Genomic DNA, 19659 nt, shown 5'->3' with positions numbered 1-19659 from the left:
TCCCTCCCAGGAGTTTAGCTTTAATAGTAAATAAAACAATAATATACAATAAGCCTCCTCTGTGATCTTGGCTGCAACGGGGATTTTCCTCCAGGATTTCTTCTGTCTTAAATCTCTAGTTCCCTATTCCTAAAGAGCTATTCCCCCCCTCCACACACACACAGACTCTCCCTGTTTTATCCAAAGTGGTGTTAACAAGCTGTACTTGTCACAATGATTAAGGATATTTTTGTCATGGGTATTTTTAGTAAAAATCATGGACAGGTCACTGGCTATAAACAAAAATTCACGGACCCGTGACCTGTCCATGACTTTTATGAAAAATACCCACCTGACTAAAACTTGGGTGGGGGCTGCGGGTGCTGGGGGAGGGTGAGAAAGAGGTCCGGGGCACTGCTGGTAGTGGGGGAGGTGGGGGAACGGGTTGAGGTGGTAAGGGGTGGGGGAGGAGGTTTGGCAGGGCTTCCTACCCTGCTCCATGTCCCTGAAGCTCCTAGGCACATCCCAGAATGATGTTTGCTTTTTAGCAACAGGGTTACACTGTTCACTCGTATTTAGCTTGCGATCCACTATGACTCCCAGATAGGGTGACCAGACGTCCTGATTTTATACGGACAATCCCAATTTTGAGGTCTTTTTCTTACATAGGCTCCTATTACACCCCACCCCCGTCCTGATTTTTCATACTTCCTGTTTGGCCACCCTACTCCCAGATCCCTTTATGCAGTACTCCTTCCTTGGCAGTCATTTCCCACTTCGTATGTGTGCAACTGATCATTCCTTCTTAAGTGGAGTACTTTGCATTTGTCTTTATTGAACTGCATCCTATTTTCTTCAGGCCATTTCTCCACTTTGTCCAGATCATTTTGAATTTTAATCTTATCCCCCAAAGCACTTGCAATCCCTCACAGCTTGGCATCATCTGCAAACTTTGTAAGTGTACTCTCTATGCCATTATCTAAATTATTGATGAACAGACCGAACAGAACTGGACCCAGAACTGATCCCTGCAGGACCTCGCTTGTTATGCCCTTCCAGCTTGACTGTGAACCACTGATAACTGTTGGAAAACCATTCCCAGAGAGTAGTTATGCACCCACCTTATAGTAGCTCTATCTAGGTTGTATTTCCCTTGTTTGTTTATGAACAGGTCATACAAGACAGCATCAAAAGCCTTACTAAAGTCAAGCTATACTACATCTACCGCTCCCCCTCCCACCCCACAATGCTTGCTACCCTTCAAAGAAAGAAGTAGGTTGGTTTGACACGATTTGTTCTTGACAAATCCATGCTGACTGTTACTTATCAACTTATTATCTTCTAGGTGTTTGCAAATTGATTTCTTTAATTATTTGTTCCATTATCTTTCCGAGTACTGAAATTAAGCTGATTGGTCTATAATTTCCCAGGTTGTCCTTATTTCCCATTTTTATAGATAGGCATCTACATAGCCTGAGAGAATTCCTGAAGAAGAAGAAGCTGTAAGGCCTCAGATTATTTTGGGACTTGTTAGAGAAGTTTAAGCTGCGTATGCTGCTTTGACTACTGTGAAATTCCAAAAAACTCCCTAAAAAATTACCCACACTATGTGTAAACTGAGAAGTGGCGAGAAGGTTGCATAGTGTCCGGGACGGATGGCTCAGTGGTTTGAGCCTTGGCCTGCTAAACCCAGGGTTGTGAGTTCAATCTTTGAGGGGGCCATTTAGGGATCTGGGGCAAAATCAGTACTTGGTCCTGCTAGTAAAGGCAGGGGACTGGACTTGATGACCTTTCAAGGTTCCTTCTAGTTCTATGAGATAGGTATATCTCCACATATATATATATATTTTTAATGGACTTGGCTCACTCTATGTCTGAACTAAGCAGAGTGAGTTGAATCCCACAGCTACCAGACCCTGCACATACATTCACTATTTAAAGTGAAACTGAGAATGAGGTGGACTCACTCCCTAAATTCAGAAGGGTCCTGCCCAAATCAGAAGACTGCAAGTCCAGAAGAAAAAGTCACAGGCACAAACAAACCACAGAAGGAAAGCCACATTTTTAAACTAGAGAAGGGCTGGGGGGTTAGGGGGGTTCCTGTGTTTTTTTTTATATTAAAATACAGATTTGCTTTAAAATGGGGGATGAAGTATAGTTTAAAAAAAAAAAGGAGGGGGGAGGGACTTTATTAATGTCCAAACTGTCATGCCTCTTCCCCAGGAAGCAGCTGATCCCCTTCTTCCTTCTACCCACCCTGCCTATGGGTTTCTGCTGACTTTCCTTTCCACCTTCCTCCCTGGGAGTCTCCCCTTCCCTCAATAGCTGCTGTGCCTCGACAGCTACTCCCATTCTCCTCTCTTTGGAAATGGATTACGCTAAACCAGCACAAGGTATTCTGATTCCAGAATAAGAGTATCTACACATGGGAGTTTTTCTGGAATAGCTGCTCTGCTTTAAATTCACACCATTTTATTTTGGAATAACTGTCATATGTACACAAGCCCTAAAGTAAGAGACAATGGGTCTGACCCTCAAATGCCTTGAACTCCTTCAAAACAAGGAGAGAGAGAGAGGTCACCATTCTGATACAGCAGCATTTAATTCAAACTTTGTGTAGGCACAAATGATTACACAAGATTCAAGGCAGTGGCAAACAGGCTAATAAGCCCATAGAGATTTTAAAAAGTTATTTTATACATTATTGACATGCAGAAAAGGTCACAATGTTTTTAACTCTGCAGGTCACCTTTAAATTAATAACTATTCTGGGGAGCTTTCAACCCAGTTGTAGGCACCACGGTTAAAAAAGAAATTTAACAAGCTGTAAACAAATATACACAAGTTAACCATATAAACAACTGTTCGTGCCAATTTTTTAATTTAAAAACTTTACCTCCCCACCATGCTGTAATTCCTACCATTACATTCTTGTGCCACCGCACAGAAACCAGAAAATGAGACTAAGAGAAAGTGAGATTGACCACGTTGTACGAGGGTGAATCTTACTGAAATGCAAAAATTTAAAAATCTCAAGTGATGCAAATTGAAGTCAGTTTTAGAAAAAAATTAGTTAGTAACACAAGTAAAGATTCTTTAATATATGTCTTTATTTGCATACAGGAACTTACAATATTATTTGCAAGTATTTCTAAGTTTACTAATGTGTTTTTAAAAAAAAGCATACTGTACCAGTGTTGGTGAAATCTGGATGTTTTGGATACGTGGAAGCAGTAAACAGGTATTCACTAGCTGCTTATTAGAATCTTCTGGAGAGGTTCCTATCGATCCCATTCCAAATACCTGTTGTAAAAACAGTATATTATTCCAACATTTGATATTTAGGTAATTATCACAAACCATGAAACTTCATTTTGCTAGTAAGACTCCAAGAAATCAACTAGTTTTTAAAATTACACTTTAAAAACAAAAGGTAATGCAGCGTTTTGTGCAGAGAGTTCTACTCTAAAAAGTAACTATAAGTCCCTTTGTGCATTCATTCATTCAGACATTATGATGTATCCCTAATAAAAGGGCACCCATCAATGTAACATATAAGTGTCTCCAAACAGTTAAAAACAAATTCTCTTTCAGGCAATTTTAATAGACACATCATATATGTGGATGCTGCTGCTGATTCTTGTGAACTGCACCATATCAGACACCTCTGGCCAACAGCTTTTCTATCAAAAAGAACGTTCAGGGAGAACACACATTTCACGCCTTTTTTACCTAGAAGCAAAAGAGGGAACTTGTTTTAAAAATTCCATGTCATCTTTAAAATGTACGACGTAGGCTTTGTTGTTCACAGAGCACTGAGAAGAACGGCATGGGGAATGAGTGAATTCATATTTTTACTACTGTTATTTGGCTGAACGTCGTTTTCTTCAAAGCTGCGTTAACAGAGCAGTAGCACATTACATCTTCACAATAGAATACGACTTTTTAAAACAAGCTTAAAATCTGCAGAGAAATGCAGAATGGAATAGAAACATGAGGGGATCATAAAGCTGCAAGAGTTTAATTTTTCCACATCTGGGATAATCCTCTGCCCCTAATATTAAGGCAGGTTTTATTTAAAGATGATTTTGCTGATTGTGTTTCAATAAGGTATTCACTGTTTCCTTTATCCAGCCTGTACATCAGTGCCAACCTATCAGCAGCCCCAAAACCTACATGAATCATAGAAGGCAAAATGTGCAGTTCTCCTCAACCCTAGTGATGTCACAGGTAGGGCAGAGGGTTCATTAGTCTCTTCTAAAATCTTAGATGCACACTGAACATGTTGAGAAGTGAATTTTCAATCTCTTCTATTGCTTTCTTATTCCTCACCCCCAAAACTTTTTTCAGTGAAAGAGCCACATGTTAACTTTGGAATGTATTTTGCTTACTGATCCAAAGAGATGTCTTTGCTTTATTTTAAGGTGAAAAAGTATACTCACCCTCATTTTCCCATAACTCAAAATCACAGCAGTGGATTTTCCACAAGGAACATTTAAAAAAAAATTTTTTTTTTTACATACTCACTGAAATATAAATATGGTCTAGAAACATCAAATATGTTTTATACCCTTTAAGCTGTCACAGTGCATTATAATGCCCCCTGCACCACAGAAGTTATGCCTACCCTAGAGTTTGTGGCCTGTTACAGTTAAAGCTCTTACTTTATTCCATTAAAGACGACTGCCGTAAAAATCTTTGCAGACTCGTAAAATCTTGCTGTAAGTTAGTAGCTCTGCCGAAATTTGTACGTTACAACCAAGAATGAATTTGGTTTAATACATTCAGCCTCAGTGGTGAGTGAAATGACTGGCCATTTTATAAAACATCTTCCTAAAACTTGTCCACAAAAGGACAAGGTGAAATGAGATGTATGAAGAGCAACAAGCTAAATGAATGAGATGAGAAGCTGGACATAAAGGTGAGATGATAAATCAGCATATAGTATATTGTTCTTCTAGCTTCCCTAAAAAAAAAATCCCAACCACATTTCTGAGCCTCTTCCAGTGCCACACACCAATAGTGTGCATTATCAGGTATATTTTTCAAGTTAGTTGACCTACATCTCATTTTGAGATTTTTTTTCCTATAGCAGTCTCAGGATGAGGGAGTGGGCAATGTGGTTCAAGTTGGTGTTATTTTTTTAAAAAACAGAGGAAATTAATTTAAAAATTAATCAAAGTGCAGAAAAAAAACAGCAAATATGTAACATCTCCTTTAAAATATTTTAATGTCAAATAACTCAAGAAATACGTGCTAAATTCTTCAGGTAACCAGAATAAGAGGAGTCTTCAGGTCACCAGCCATCACTTACCCTTTTGTTTTATTTTTCAAGAAGCCTAAAACTGCTACAACTTACCCCTTCCACCCTGTGAGACTCCACTGCATCTATCACAAAAGAACCCCAGCGTAGCTGAAAGACCATCTACACAGGACTCAGTAGGTCTGTTTCCTAAACACTTCTAATACATGTTACATCCCAGCATAGCGTTTGCTATGCTGGCACATGGTGTAGAAGCAGCTATTTGTGGCAGGTGGACAGAGACCCCCATCCTACAAACACTCCACACGTGCTTAAGTGGATTACTATGAGTAGTCCCAGTAATGATAGTAACATTAAGCACATACATAAATGTTTGTAGGACCAGGGTCTTAGTCAACAGCAAACTTTGCTCCCTTTATCCTGGTTATGTCAGGAATTCAACATATTTTCAAAGTTATATTTTTAAGTTAATGTCTTTAGAGGTCATTTTTGAAGCATGAGTCAATTGAAAAGTTACCTGATATGAAAGTACTCCATGAGATGAGGTATTTATAAATAATGAACTTTCAATATAGCCTTCCTCTGTTGGCAGAAAGAGGACTCTGAAAGACATTTTTCCCATTGCTGGAATCACCTAAAGAGACAACATAAAAGCCTGCTGCTCAATACAGCTAATTGCAGCTCCTTCCCTTTGACATCATCTGTCATCAGACCTTTCTATATATGAATCCAGACGCATGAACCCCACAAATGCAGGGCCTCATCCTGCCAGGTACTGAGCACACTCAACTCCCAATAAAGACAAAAACTGAGAGCACTCAGCAATGTGCAATGTTGAGCCTAGAAGTTTTAGGATATCAAATGGTCAGGAGGACACTTAACAGAAAGCTCTAAAAGCTTGTCCACCTACACAATACCAATGTCCAAAAACATTTCAGCCCAACAATCGGTTCTCTGTAGTTCAGTACAGACTGCGAAGTGAACCAATGCATGAGCTATATGATGCTTAATGAACTGAGTCACAGTTAAGGGTAGGCATACAGTTTGGCAACCAAATCTGAGCCTAACTCATAAAAACAAAATCAAGTTTATGTCTGGAAAATCCTAACTCTTCCTCATTTATGTGAGTCAAGTTCAAGATTGTTTGCTGAACCATTCATTCAGCCCTAGTCAAAATGTGATTGGATATAAGCAAATGGGAAAAAAAAATACCAGCACACCAAAAGAGGGTGAAATCTGGGCTTTGTCAACTTGAGCACTGCAGTGTACTTTTTACATACTTCAGATGTTCTTAAGTTTCACAAAGAGAGTTCTAGTTAAACAATTGTCCTGAAGTTTGTTATTTTTATAACTGCAATCCAAAATCTTTTTAAAAATCATTGTATTGTAAATCTGTTTTATAAGGAACATGCAGGACTATACTCAAGAGATTGAGAATCCAAGGCTATAAACAGCTTCAGGCCTTTGAACTACTGAACTCCACAGAAGCACTATGGTACATACAGTAGAGTGGGATTTAACAAAGCATCTTAACAATAACGAATTCTTTCCTTTCTGAGCCATCTTAAAATGAGCCTTTCTTATTGTAGGAGTTTGGATTTTTTCTCCTTATATATCCAGGTATAAGTGAAACAAAAACCCAAGCTAACAAACACAGAGAAAGAATGAGTTGGGGGTAGCATGGAAAAAGAACACTGAACAAAAACTTTAGGCCAAAATAAACATGAAGCATTGGCACACCGCCACTGCATAGTTTCCAAGAGTACATCAACACTCACCCTGCTATGAACAGGAGACACATGAAAATGTCTAGTAGCTGTAAACACTGAATTCACTACAACTTCTCTATCCCTACTCGGGTTGTAAGCATACAGCATTTTAGATCTGGGCAGTCCCAGTAACCTAAGGGGAAAAAAACCAAAGTATTACTGATTTTATAAACACTGGTAATTTGCAAGAAAAATCAACACATTTTGGTGCTATTAAAACATTTTGATATGTAACAATGTATCAGCTTAACATATTTTAAGCTTACACAACCCACAATTTGACCCTTTAAAATATGAAGAAAAATAAATGACATTGAAACATATTGGTTACACACAGCAAAAACAACATACGGTCATTAACAGTTGGGGGGAGAGAGAGAGAGAGAGAAGGGGGAGAGGGTTAGGTTGTTTTTTGTTGTTGTTGTTTTACTTGCTGGGTACAGATTTTTGAAGAAACTAATAAATTATGTTTAAGAGAAGTAAAAGCCTTGCTTGGTCAGTTGACAAAATGATTCTTTTAGACCATATATTTTTGGAAATAAGTTTGAAAGCTGTTTCTGATGCAGACATTCTCTGCTGCTTCTGGAACTTTCCTTTAGCTCACAAGGGGATTGTGCTTTTTGATAACTGATGGGATAAAGCTGCTAATCATTCTTTAAAAGCTTTCCTCTAGCCAAAACTTAAGCAGCAAAGAAACCCTTACAGATTCTAGCAATGTATTTGATTTTTCAGAGAGCTGATTTCTTTTAAGTATTATTCTTGTCCTATAACAATCTCACTCCTAGATCTACTAAGCCTTAGCAGATCTGGGAGTGGGCTTGGATCTGGGAGTTATAGGACAAGAATAACTTACAATAACTAATAATAAGGCAACTTATCTCATTAAGAGGCATGAAATGGTAAGAACCCATTTGGTACAGCTACAGGAATCACTTACAAATACTGTTTACTCAGTGTTCACTGGTTTCCTGTCTACAGTCACACATTCTCTTTTTAACATCACCTGATTCTCCTCCTGAACCCTGAAGCTACCATTTTTACCTGACCCCCAATGATCAATGTTCCTCAAACCCAGCAAATTTACTGCAGTCACAGTGATGAGTCATATGTCTCGTGATTTGGGAGCAATGACAAGAGTATCTACGCACTTTGTCTATAACACTCTTTTTTCTGAAAGAATTCCCTTTGTTAACACTAGCCTGGCTACCCCAGTGGGAGAGGAACAGTCAGCATGCTAGTGTACAAAGATGTCAGTGTTTTCACTACAACTTGCTCTGAGCCACACTGTATATACAGGTATCTGGAAGAAAGAGGGCTGCTAGGAGCCTGGACCCCGGGTAACGATGGCCTCAACAGGTCATTGTGCCTGGGGATCTTTCTAGGGAGATCACTATGATGATTTCCTTCCTTCGAGTCCTCTATTGTAGGATCTCCCATAGAAAGGAATGATCTGGGCTAATACTCTTTCATTCCAAACTTGCCTTAATTTGGTAGCCCGCCCATTAATTATTAATTAAAAGAACAATAATCTAAGAAAGCAGCAGAGTGTCCTGTGGCACCTTATAGACTAACAGATGTTTTGGAGCGTGAGCTTTCGTGGGTGAATACCCACTTCGTCGGATGCATCTTTGCTGCTTTTACGGATCCAGACTAACATGGCTACCCCTCTGATACTTAATAATCTAAGATACTCACTGCGTTCCAAAATGCAGAATCGAAGGATGAAAATGTAAGGCCTTTCCATTAGGTATCTTTGCTGAGAAGCTGAAAAAGAAAAAAAATGATGAATATTTTGAAACTGAGGCAGACTTCTACCTAAAATGCACAACATGACATTTGTCTTGTTATTGTGCTAACACTGAAGTGCTCTCCTAACTTTACATCTCAAGCACACTGTTCCATGGTTTTTCATACATTCCTCTGTAGAGCTACACTAGTCACACTTCTATAAGATTTCTATGGTGTGGAATATACTGGCAATCACTACGAGTGAAATTATGACTCAGGCTCAAACATTTCTTATGTGCAGAAAAGAATTTGGATGAAATCACCACAAGGACTGTGACATCATGCTTACATTATCCACAATTATTTCCAATAGCAAATCCTAGGTTTACAGATACTGCTTTAGCATCTCTTCTCCAAAGGTGTACTGAAGAAATAGTGGAGTAACATATGTTTCAGTTGCCCGTTTACTTTTCTCTGCACTATGCAAGTTTACAAAAAAATTCCCACCAGTTATCACATATCTTCAGCTGCAGGTTACAGACCTAGTGTAGACAAAGATTTCAGGCCTGGACCCATTATCATCCCTGTTTAAACTTTTCAACAAGATTAAAATGGTAGTGAAAACAGGTATGGACCCCAGAGCCTTGTCTACAATAGGTATGCACACAGCATTAAATATGTTTTAGAAAAGTTCCTTACTGTTGATGCGGCCTTTGACTATGTGTACACTCATGTAGAGTACAGACACTGCACCCCTACCCTCCCACAAGCATGGTATACCTAGCAATGTAGATGGGGCTGCTTAGGCCAATAAAAACCTTTGGGTACGTACCCTGCATAGCTCTATACATGCGACTCTCATGTCTACACGACTATTTTTAACAGTGTAATACCCCATTGTGGGTAACTTTCCAAGCCACAGTGAAAGGCTCTGGCAGTGGGGAAAAGCTCTGTCAGAGGGCAGCCAGCCAGGAAGGTTCCAGCAGCTCACTGTGTTGGGAATGCCAGGTGCATTCACACACTACGGTGTAGTCACAGCCTGCTTTTCACGGCAGTGTGTAGCTACACATACCCTAATGCCTAGAAAAGGCCTTTGTCTCACAGCCAGTGACCAGGTTCAGCCATACAGGGCAAAAGGCAGATACTTTGCAGAGGGTGCAGCTAGAGAAAGAGTAGCATCAGTCTGAAGATAACAAATACCAGAAATGGTCCTGGGAATTATGTGATTTTAATTGTTGCAGTTTTGAAATAGCTTGGGAGTAAAAATGGAAATTGGCAAATAGTATCCTCCTCAGAATCAGTATTTATTAGTTGTATCACAGTAGCACATAAAGTGATAGCGGACTTACTGTGTTACAAGCTGTACAAATAAACAGAAAGACACTCTGTGCCATAAAGCACTATCAGATTTCAAACAAGGTGCACCAAGTGAGTAACAAACAGTAGTAGGGAAGGAGGTGGAAGGATGGAGTTACTGATAACAATATGACATTGTTACATAGGTTTGCTAGGTCCACATCTTCATGGTTCAAGAAGTTTAATATAAATAAATACGAGCTATCCTTGACTGCTATTCAGTCTAACCATCATTAACAGCCTTGAGAAAGAGGAGAGTGACCTTTTTTAATTAGCTCAGGAAATGGACTTTATGGCACATGGTAGGACAGTTCATTGTTCACCTATTTCAAAATGCATTCTTGTAATGTTATTCTTGAATAATTTGATATATATATTTATTTATTTCATATTCAAAATTGAAATACATAATAAGGAATCAATATTGATAGGAAAGAGAATCAACAACATTGTTACAAGAACTCAACTTCAACTCAGTTAAACCCAAAACTACCACCATTTTTCTTGGCCCATATATATATATATATATATATATATATATATATATATATATATATATATATATATATATATATATATATATATATATATTTTTTTTTTTAAGGAAGACTAGAAAATGGTACCCACATTAGCGGGACTTAATGATTTTCTTCTTGGGAATTCTGGGACCCTGACCACTTTTCCCACAATCCCCTCTGTGGGATAAGTTCCCAAAAGCTAGTGCAACTGCAAATGTGTTCAAGAATGGACACAGGACAAAGCCGCAACTGAAAAGATATGATTTGTGCAAACATATTACACCACTGGTTCTTTCAGTTGTTCTATACTACCATTTCATTTAACAATTATTCACTTATCAAGAGTAGGCAAGACCCAAGAGTACAACTAAAAAAAAAGACACTGGAGGAGCAGGGAGAAGAGGATCCACTGCTTTTTCTGATTCTGTTTTTTAATGGGAAAAAAAGCACCATGACAAACCTCTGATGCAATCAATCAATTTATATCCTGAGGACTACCTGCAAAGAAAAGGGATATGAAAATGTTTAATTCTCCACCGTTTCTGGGCATTTTAAGAAAAATCTTCTTGAAGCCAGCAGAGCACTTATTTCTATTTTTGAGATGAAATACAATTTGGAAAGGCCACATCACCAGTGCCAACACTGCTCCTGGCTGCTCCAGCTGCACTTCTGTCCACACAAAGAACCCGACTATGGATGCCTATACCTAGGTACTGGTGTGGATTTGCAGAGAGGTGTCTACCTGCAGAATCTCTCAGGAAGCACATGGGAGAGCTACAAGAGGAAGTAACTAGGCAGAGACGTATCCAGGCACATGAGGAATTCACTGAAAATATGCGTATAGAAATCTCCAAAGCCGAGGAAACAATCCAGCCAGAGAAGACTTTAGTAGCACCACCAGGGAAAGAGAAAATGGCTCCTTCACAGGGAGGGCGCTTGCTGCCTGTTACTTCTGGCAACTGACAATGCTCAATGCCTACTCCCAACCCACCAGCCACACAGATTTATAAAAAAGTATGCTGCCCAGACAAAGAGGGATGAGGAATCTCTCCTAAACATGGAGGAGGAGAAACCATGTACTGCTGATGCAATGAGGATCGTGGCCCCACTTTTAAGAGAAAACGAAGTGTGGTGGTGGTGGTCGGTGACTTCCTTCTAAGGGGGACACAGGTATCCTTCTGCCAGACTAACCTGGCGTCCTGGGAAGCGTGCTGCCTGCCGGGGCCCATATCCAAGACATTATGGAAGGCTTGCCAAGGATCATCTGGCCCTCTGACTACTCCCCCATGCTGCTCGTCCATGTGGGCACTAATGATACTGCAAGGTATGACCCTGAGCAGATCAGAAGCGACTACTGGGCACAGGATGTGAGAGTGAAGGAGTTGGAGGCACTGGTGGTGTTCTGATCCAGCCTTCCAATCAAGGATGGGGCCCAGGCAGAGAGAAACAGAACCTGGAGGTGAACCACAGCTACGCAGATGGTCTCAACAGGTGTGCTTCTGCTTTTTAAAAATGGGATGCTGTTCTCAGAAGGTCTGTTGAGCAGAGATCGGGTCCAGCTATTGAAGAAGGAGTAGAGTATCTTCAGATGCAGACTGAGGAGGGCTTTACACCAGGTTCGATGGAGGCAGAAGATAAAAGCCCATGGGTAAGTCCAGAACATGGAGACCAGGGTGAAGGGTCAGAACCTGGGGGGAACACAGGCAATCATAGCAAGGACAAAGGAGGGAATATAGAGGAGAAATCTATGAACATCTTAGTCCAGTGGTTTTCAACCTTTTTTCTTTTGCAGACCACTAACAAATTTCACATGGAGGTATGGCCCCTTTTGGAAATTTAACTTGTGGTCCATGGACCCCTATCACAGAAATCTTAGACTGAAAACTGACTGAATAGAATTCAACTATCAATGTTGCACATGTTTGGCATGGCATTTGATGCAGCGTGAGAAAGAACATTAAACTGGGCTTCTATGGTAACACTACTGGGTTTTGACCTGTAACGTAGGAGTATTCACATACTTTTGATTGATCAGAAAAACTGAATGCCTTTTCTGGGATCTGAAACTTTATTTTCATAGTCACCTTTCGCAGACTCCTTAGACATAATCAGCAGGGTTTGTGGGCCACAGGTTGAAAATCAGTCTTAAGATATCTGTATGCTAATACAAAACATATGAGGAATAAACAGGAAGAACTAGAAATACTAGTGAGTAATCACAATTATGACCAGTGGTGAGTTGGAGACGGTTCGTGCGAGCCGGTTGTTAAATTCTGAAGCAGTTTTAGAACCCACTTCCCTGCGAGGGGGCGCTGCGGCTTTGATGGTCTCCAGCTGGGAAGTGATGTAATTCTTCCTCTGGCCGTCAGGGGCGCTGCAGGAGCCATGTGGGCTGCTGCCTGGCCCTGGGCATGGGTCCTGCTGCTGCTCCCCCAGCCCCTGGCTGCTGCCTGGTGGGTCCCCGGCTGCTCTGCTGGGCCTGGGCTGAATCCTGCTGCTCCAAGCCGCTCTCCCCGTGAGTACCTGCCACTCTGCCCACAGTCATCCCTCGTCTCCAGCCAGCCCCACATCCCCTGCCCGTACAGCCAGATTCTGCTGCACCCCCCGCGGCCCTGCCCAAAGCCAGCCAGCCCCACACCCCCGTCTCCAGCCAGCGCCTACCTCCAGTCAGCCCTTGCCCTGCCTCCAGCCAGCTCCACACCCCCTGCCTCCAGCTAGCCCTGCCCCACGCGCCTGACTGCAGCCAGCCCCACGTACACGAGAGGCACAGGCAGAGTCAACAGGGGAGTGGCAGCAGTCGACTCACTGTGAAGACACCATGATAAGTCAATCTAAGTACGTCAACTTCAGCTACGTTGCATAACTTAGATCGATCTCCCTCCCGCCCCAGAGTAGACCAGGGCTAAGACTTTTTATACTTTCTCATATGACCTTCTCATAAGCAAATTAAGGAAATGTTGCCTAGATAAACCTATTATAAAGTGAGTGCAGAACTGGTTGGAAAAACATACTTAGAGATTAGTTATCAATGGTTCACAATCAAGCTGAAAGGACATATCAAGCGGGGTTCCACAGGGATCTGCCCTGGGTCTGGTTTTATTCAATATCTTTATAAATTATTTGGATAATGGCACAGAGAATACACATATAATTTGTGGATAATACCAAGCTGGGAGGGTTGCAAATGCTTGGGAGGACAGGATCAGAATTCAAAATGATCTTGACAAACTGGAGAAATGGTCTGAAATAAAACAGGATGAAATTCAATAAAGACAAATGCAAAATCTAGGGAGGTGGTGGAATCTCCATCCTTAGAGGCTTTTAAGGCCTGGCTTGACAAAGCCCTGGCTGGGATGATTTAGTTGGTGTTGTCCTACTCTGAGCAGCAGATTGGACTAGGTGACCTCTTGAAGTCTCTTCCAACCCCTAGGATTCTATACTCCATTTAGGAAGGAACAATCAGTTGCACACATACGAAATGGGAAATGACTGCCTAGGAATACGAGTCAACAATGTAATACTATTGAAAAAAAAGCAAACATTCTGGGATGTGTTAGCAGGAGAATTGTAAGCAACATACAAGACCTCAATTGGAGTACTGTGTCCAATTCTGGGCACCACACTTTCAGAAAGATGTGGACAAATTGGAGAATTCTAGAGGAGAGCAAAAAAATATATATGAATAAAGGTCTAGAAAATAGGACTACAATGAAAAGATTGAAAAAACTGGGTTTGTTTAGTATGGAGACGAGAAGACTGAGGGGAAACATGACAACAGTCTTCAAGTACATAAAAGGTATAAAGAAGAGGGTGATAAATCTCTCTCCTTATCCACTGAGGACAGGACAAGAAGCAATGGGCTTAAATTGCAGCAAGGGAAATTTAGGTTAGACATTAGGAAAAACTTCCAAACTGCAAGGGTAGTTAAGAACTAGACCAGTGGTTCTCAAACTGTGGGTTAGGACCCCAAAGTGTGTCAAGACCCTGCTCTAATGGGGTTGCCAGGGTTGGCATTAGACTTGCTGGAGCCCGAGGCTGAAGCCGAAGCCCAAGGGCTTCAGCCTTAGACGGTGGTTCTCAGGTTACAGGTCACCCGCCTGGGACTGAAGCCTGGTCCCCACTCCAGGGGTCATGTAGTAATTTTTGTTGTCAGAAAGTTGTTGTGGCGCAATGAAGTTTGAGAACCCCTAAATTAGACCAAATTACCTAGGGAGGGTGTGGAAACTCCATCATTGGAGGATTTAAAGAACAAACTAGACAAAACACTTGTCAGGACTGGTCTATATACAAGGGTTCTCAGGGTAAATTTTTTTTGGTGGTGGCTGCTCTCACACTATTTCCTAAAATATTTAGTTAGCTTTAGGAAAAACAAATCACTGTAATTTATTTATTGCTAGCTAGTAAGTCCATTGTGAAATGTGATATTAAACGTACAAGTACCACTTTTCACAGCAGACTTACTCAGCCCCGGCAAGCCTGGAGACAATTTAAACCCTGAATGGGGGACTAATCAAGGCAGTGGGGGGGGGGTAGAGCCTAAAGCTGCACAGCTGGAGCCCGAGAATGCAGCCTGCCACCCCACCACCCCAAGGCTGAACCCCACCGCCCCTAGGAAGGCGGAAAATTCACTAGGTGACTACTTCTCCAGCATTGTGCCCCAGGTGTCTCCAGAGGGAGACAGGGCCCAACCCCCGCTGGCAGGCCCAGCAACCAACATCAAGGTAGGGCATCCAGGAGCAACATGGAGGGGGAGTGGCTGCTACTTTGCCTCCCGCACCCCTCTCAGCCCAGGAGACTTGGCCGCAAGAAAAGTCTCTGGTGGCTACATTTGAGAAATGCTGGTCTATAATAATTAGTTCAGCCTAAGTGCCGGGGACTGGACTAGATGGCCTACTGAGATCCCTTCCAGTCCTACAGTTCTATTATTCCAATAAGTTTCAAGTCCAGTAGCTTTTGAAATATGACACTGAAAACCCATAACATACATTTAAAAAAAGAAAAAAAAACTGTCTCAGAAATAGATTCATCTCAAATTATGCCAAAACCTCTTCTGGCCATAGATCACATGCCCCAAAAAGTGCACAAGGCTTTCCCCCAAAAAGTTAGAGGTTGGCAGAGAGACACAAATATCAGCTGAATAATGGAAACTCTGAAACAAGAAATAGGGTTATAAATCCCACTTAACAATAAAAACAAATTAGGTTTCCAGCTACTTTAAGATCTCCAATTCCTTTGTAAAATTGGTGAATATCATTGCATTAAGTAATTGTCTGAATGAAAGGAAGCCCTACATTCAACCTGATGGCATTTCTCTGTCTTTCTGTAATACAATAGCTTTTGCACACAGCATCTAATCAGTTCCAATATTTCAAGGAATGTTCTAGGCATCGGTGGGCAGAAGACATTTGATGAAAATGGGGGATGCCCACAGCCCCTGGCATGGAAGTGATGAATGTGGGACAACGGTACGGGGAATGGAGACCTACAGAGCCTCAGCATGTGGCAGATGGAGTATGGAGATGGGTTATGGGGAGGCACACAGAGCCCCTGGCGTGGTGGGAAAAGAGAGGACCCTCATATGAAAGGGGAAAGAAAAAGGAGAAAAACTTGAAAATGTGAATTCTAAAGGCTCAAAACCAAGAAGGCAAATAAAAAGAATCCACAATGTGTTATTTTAAACATCCATAGGTGCTGGAACTAGGGTTGCTGGAATGAAGTAGTTTCCATCGTATATGGGGTTTACAGTTTGGTTCAATGACTCTCAGCACCCCCACTATACAGACTGTTCCAACACCCCTTTAACATCTCATGATTTAGGGGGGTTGATTCCATGACTTTTGAATGCTTGGGGTTGTCAATGCTGTGTCACAAACTCACTACTATGCTTTGCATTAGACTGTAATGTCTTTGGAACAAGGGCTCTTAGGCCTGGCTACATTTACAAATTAGATCAACCAACCTATGTCACTCAAGGCTGTGAAAAACTTCACACCCTTAGTGCTTTGGTTAAGTTAACCTAACCCACAACATAGACGGAGCTAGGTCAATGGAAAAATTCTTCTGGCAACCTAGCTACTGCTTCGCAGAGAGGTGGATTAACTACATCCACAGGAAAAAAAACCTCTACTGATGTAGGAAGTGTCTACGCTACAGTGCTACGGAGGCATACCTACTGTAGCAGCTGTAGTGTAGACATATCCTTACTTTGGGCATGGATACACTGGAGAATTGTAGCGCTGGTGATGGGGTTACAGCGCTGCAACTCACTCTGTGTCCACACTTGCAAAGCACGGCCAGCGCTGCAACTCCCTGGTTGCAGCACTGGCTGTACACCTGGTTTGCTTGGGATGTAGCTATTCCAGCGCTGGTGAAGCAGCACTGGTCATCAAGTGTAGCCACCAATAGCGCTGTTATTGGCCTCCAGGGTATTAGGAGGTATCCCAGAATTCCTGTCCACAACAAACCGGAATGGCTGAACTCCCATCTCCCCGTAGCTACTTAGCTAAAAAACAAACAGCTGCTCTTTGCTCCAGCGAGCGAGTGGAGGCAGGGGAATTGCTTTGGAATGTTCACAGCTGTTTGCTTGAGGAGAGAGGGGAGGGGTAGTGTTGAGCAGCTGCTTATATGGTCTAAAGACTATTTAGGAGTGCATAATTTGCATTTAGCGAATAAGAGACAGGTGAGGGAAAGGTCAAAATGATTGAAGGTAGGCACTGTGTATCTTCCAGTCCTTAGAACTTGCAAGGCAGGGAGCTGAGAACAGTGTCAGCTCCAAAAATCCACGCTCTCTGTCTCCCCCATGCTCCCTGTCACACTCCACCCCACACCCCCTTTTGAAAAGCACATTGCAGCCACTTGAACGCTGGGATAGCTGCCCACAATGCACCACTCCCAACAGCGCTGCAAATGTGGCCACACTGCAGCGCTCGTAGCTGTCAGCGTGGCCACACTGCAGCGCTTTCCCTACACAGCTGTACGAACACAGCTGTAACTCCCAGTGCTGCACATCTCCAAGTGTAGCCATACCCTTTGTGTTTGCATAGTGCCTGGCACAATGAGGCTCCAATCTCAGCTGGGTCCTCTAGCAACAGCTCCTGCAGCAGAGGCCAAAGCTGTGTTATCCATGATAAACCTGCAAGAGGTGGCAACCATGTAGGAGTGAATTTCTCCAACAGTTAAGTTCATGCACAGCTTTGCAGTACCACTGATACAAGCACTTTGCACGACTGGTACCTAAACCATTAAACGGTGGCCAATTATGTTTTTTTCTAATTATATCAGATTTGTAATTATCAAACTCAATGTCTTGCAGCACAAACTTAATAAACACCAGGCTTAACTATCAGTAAAATGTAAGGACATTTTCCACCCCCGGAGGAAAAAATAAATATAAACACTCTTCAGAAAACTGCCAAAAATGTTAAATATCTAATTTGACATAAATCAAGAGAATTATACACAATCCTAGTGTTGAAGACCGAGAGGTAGATGTTAAATTCTATAATGAGTATGAGAGTGACAGAAAATAGCCATCTCCTCTAGACATTTTTGTATGTGCACACATGCACAAGGTTTGTTTAAGAAGAGCAACAGGGGTAAAACACGTTTAATAACACAGTGCAACTACAAGCTCTCTCAGAAATCAACCCCCACCATCTGAAACAGATTATTTACTGACGGTCAGTAAATTAAAAAAAACCATGACTTTAGAAACAGATTAAAAGTAATTTTAAATACATTTCCTGAAATCTCTTCTTCTGAAACAGTCTTTTGTCAGCATGATTCAATTTACCCCAGGGTGGAGTGATTTAAATTAAAGTTATTTAAATCACCGATTTTAATCATGATTTAAATCAGCAAGCAGGAAACCTTGATTTTCATAATGAATTTTAATCTTGTTTTATTTTATATTATATTATACACACACACACACACTTTTTACTTTCCTAACAAATGGCCAATTCTCATTTGTTGGTATAAGTTCATACTTCTCTTGGCTAACCAAGATGATATACTAAAACTATACACATCAATTTAAGCTATTTTTATAGATTAACATATCCTAACTCATATTCTTATTTTTATAGGGTTTTTTTTGTTATGTTAGATAATGGAGCATGATTAATGCACTACTTAATTTGCGATATTATGGAAATTGTAGATTCCGCAATATTAGACTTCCACCACAATTCTGATTTTAATTAGTTTACTTTGCACAATCCACAATTTTGCATACATTTTGAGGTTTGCTACACACACATTTTAGTACAGTTGAACCCCATTTATCTGAGCTTGTAGCGGCTGGGGCTGGGGAACAGGCTGTTAGACCTGCACATGGCGGGGCTCACGATGTCAGCCCTCTGCATTAATAACTAATATAGTTGCAGCAAAAAGTATGGTTATCAAAAAAATTAACAGGCATAACATAAAACTGAGTGTTTACGTTGTTCCAGCAAATTTTTCTTAAAGAAAAGGTCTTGTCTGGTTTTTCCAAACTATCGCAATTCATAAAGATCCATTATTACTTTTCTGCGATTTTCCATGCCTTGTCCGCAACTCAGCCACAATTATTTGACAATCATCACGCAATTCAAGTAGGACCTAAATTATGATGCATTACTTGTTTGCTGGTTTTATTAATTTTTTCCTCATGGTTTGTGCAAAGCTACAGTTGGATGGAAATTAGAATTCAATTAAAAACGCATAAAACCAGCATTTTAAAATTGCTTAAATAAAACCATCTGAAATGTGCTGGGATACATAAGTAAAAAAAAGGTATCAAAATATTTTTTGCAGTTAAAACTGACTTCTACAAAGGGAAGTATTATCCATAGTTAGTGAATTGAACTGATTGTTTCTGGTCACTGTCTCCTTCGGATTGTAGAACTAGTAGATCTCATCCTCTCAAACACACTTTTAATTCATTGATTGGAAAAGGAAAACAAGCTTTCCTGTGCTGTCAACTCCCTGTTTCGCAAATCTGAATGAAACAGACGCTGAACTGTTAAACTAAAATTAAGAAAATATTCTCTCTGCACCTGTAGAA

The 19659-nt window shown here is 41.1% G+C and overlaps 1 protein-coding gene across 7 annotated transcripts in view; it reads right to left on the bottom strand.

Moving 5' to 3' along the window:
- The window catches only part of TMEM131L (transmembrane 131 like), a 123864-nt gene that overhangs the window by 57485 nt on the left and 46720 nt on the right, over positions 1-19659 (bottom strand). For 6 of the 7 annotated variants that reach the window (XR_007773442.1, XM_050946217.1, XM_050946213.1 and 3 more), the window contains exons 4-7: positions 8707-8775; positions 7021-7144; positions 5760-5876; positions 3172-3282 (exon numbers count right to left, since the gene is read on the bottom strand). Coding sequence is in view for 6 of the 7 variants with exons in the window: in XM_050946217.1 (XP_050802174.1) it covers positions 3172-3282; positions 5760-5876; positions 7021-7144; positions 8707-8775 (421 nt within the window). In the remaining variant the exon portion in view is untranslated. The remainder of the gene's footprint in view (positions 1-3171; positions 3283-5759; positions 5877-7020; positions 7145-8706; positions 8776-19659) is intronic. The other variant, XM_050946216.1, reaches the window with a different exon arrangement.

The sequence above is a fragment of the Gopherus flavomarginatus genome, chromosome 3 (genome assembly GCF_025201925.1).
Source record: "Gopherus flavomarginatus isolate rGopFla2 chromosome 3, rGopFla2.mat.asm, whole genome shotgun sequence".
NCBI lineage: Eukaryota > Metazoa > Chordata > Testudines > Testudinidae > Gopherus > Gopherus flavomarginatus.
Note: the sequence above shows the minus strand (reverse complement) of the source record. Positions and strands in the feature narration are given on the sequence as shown.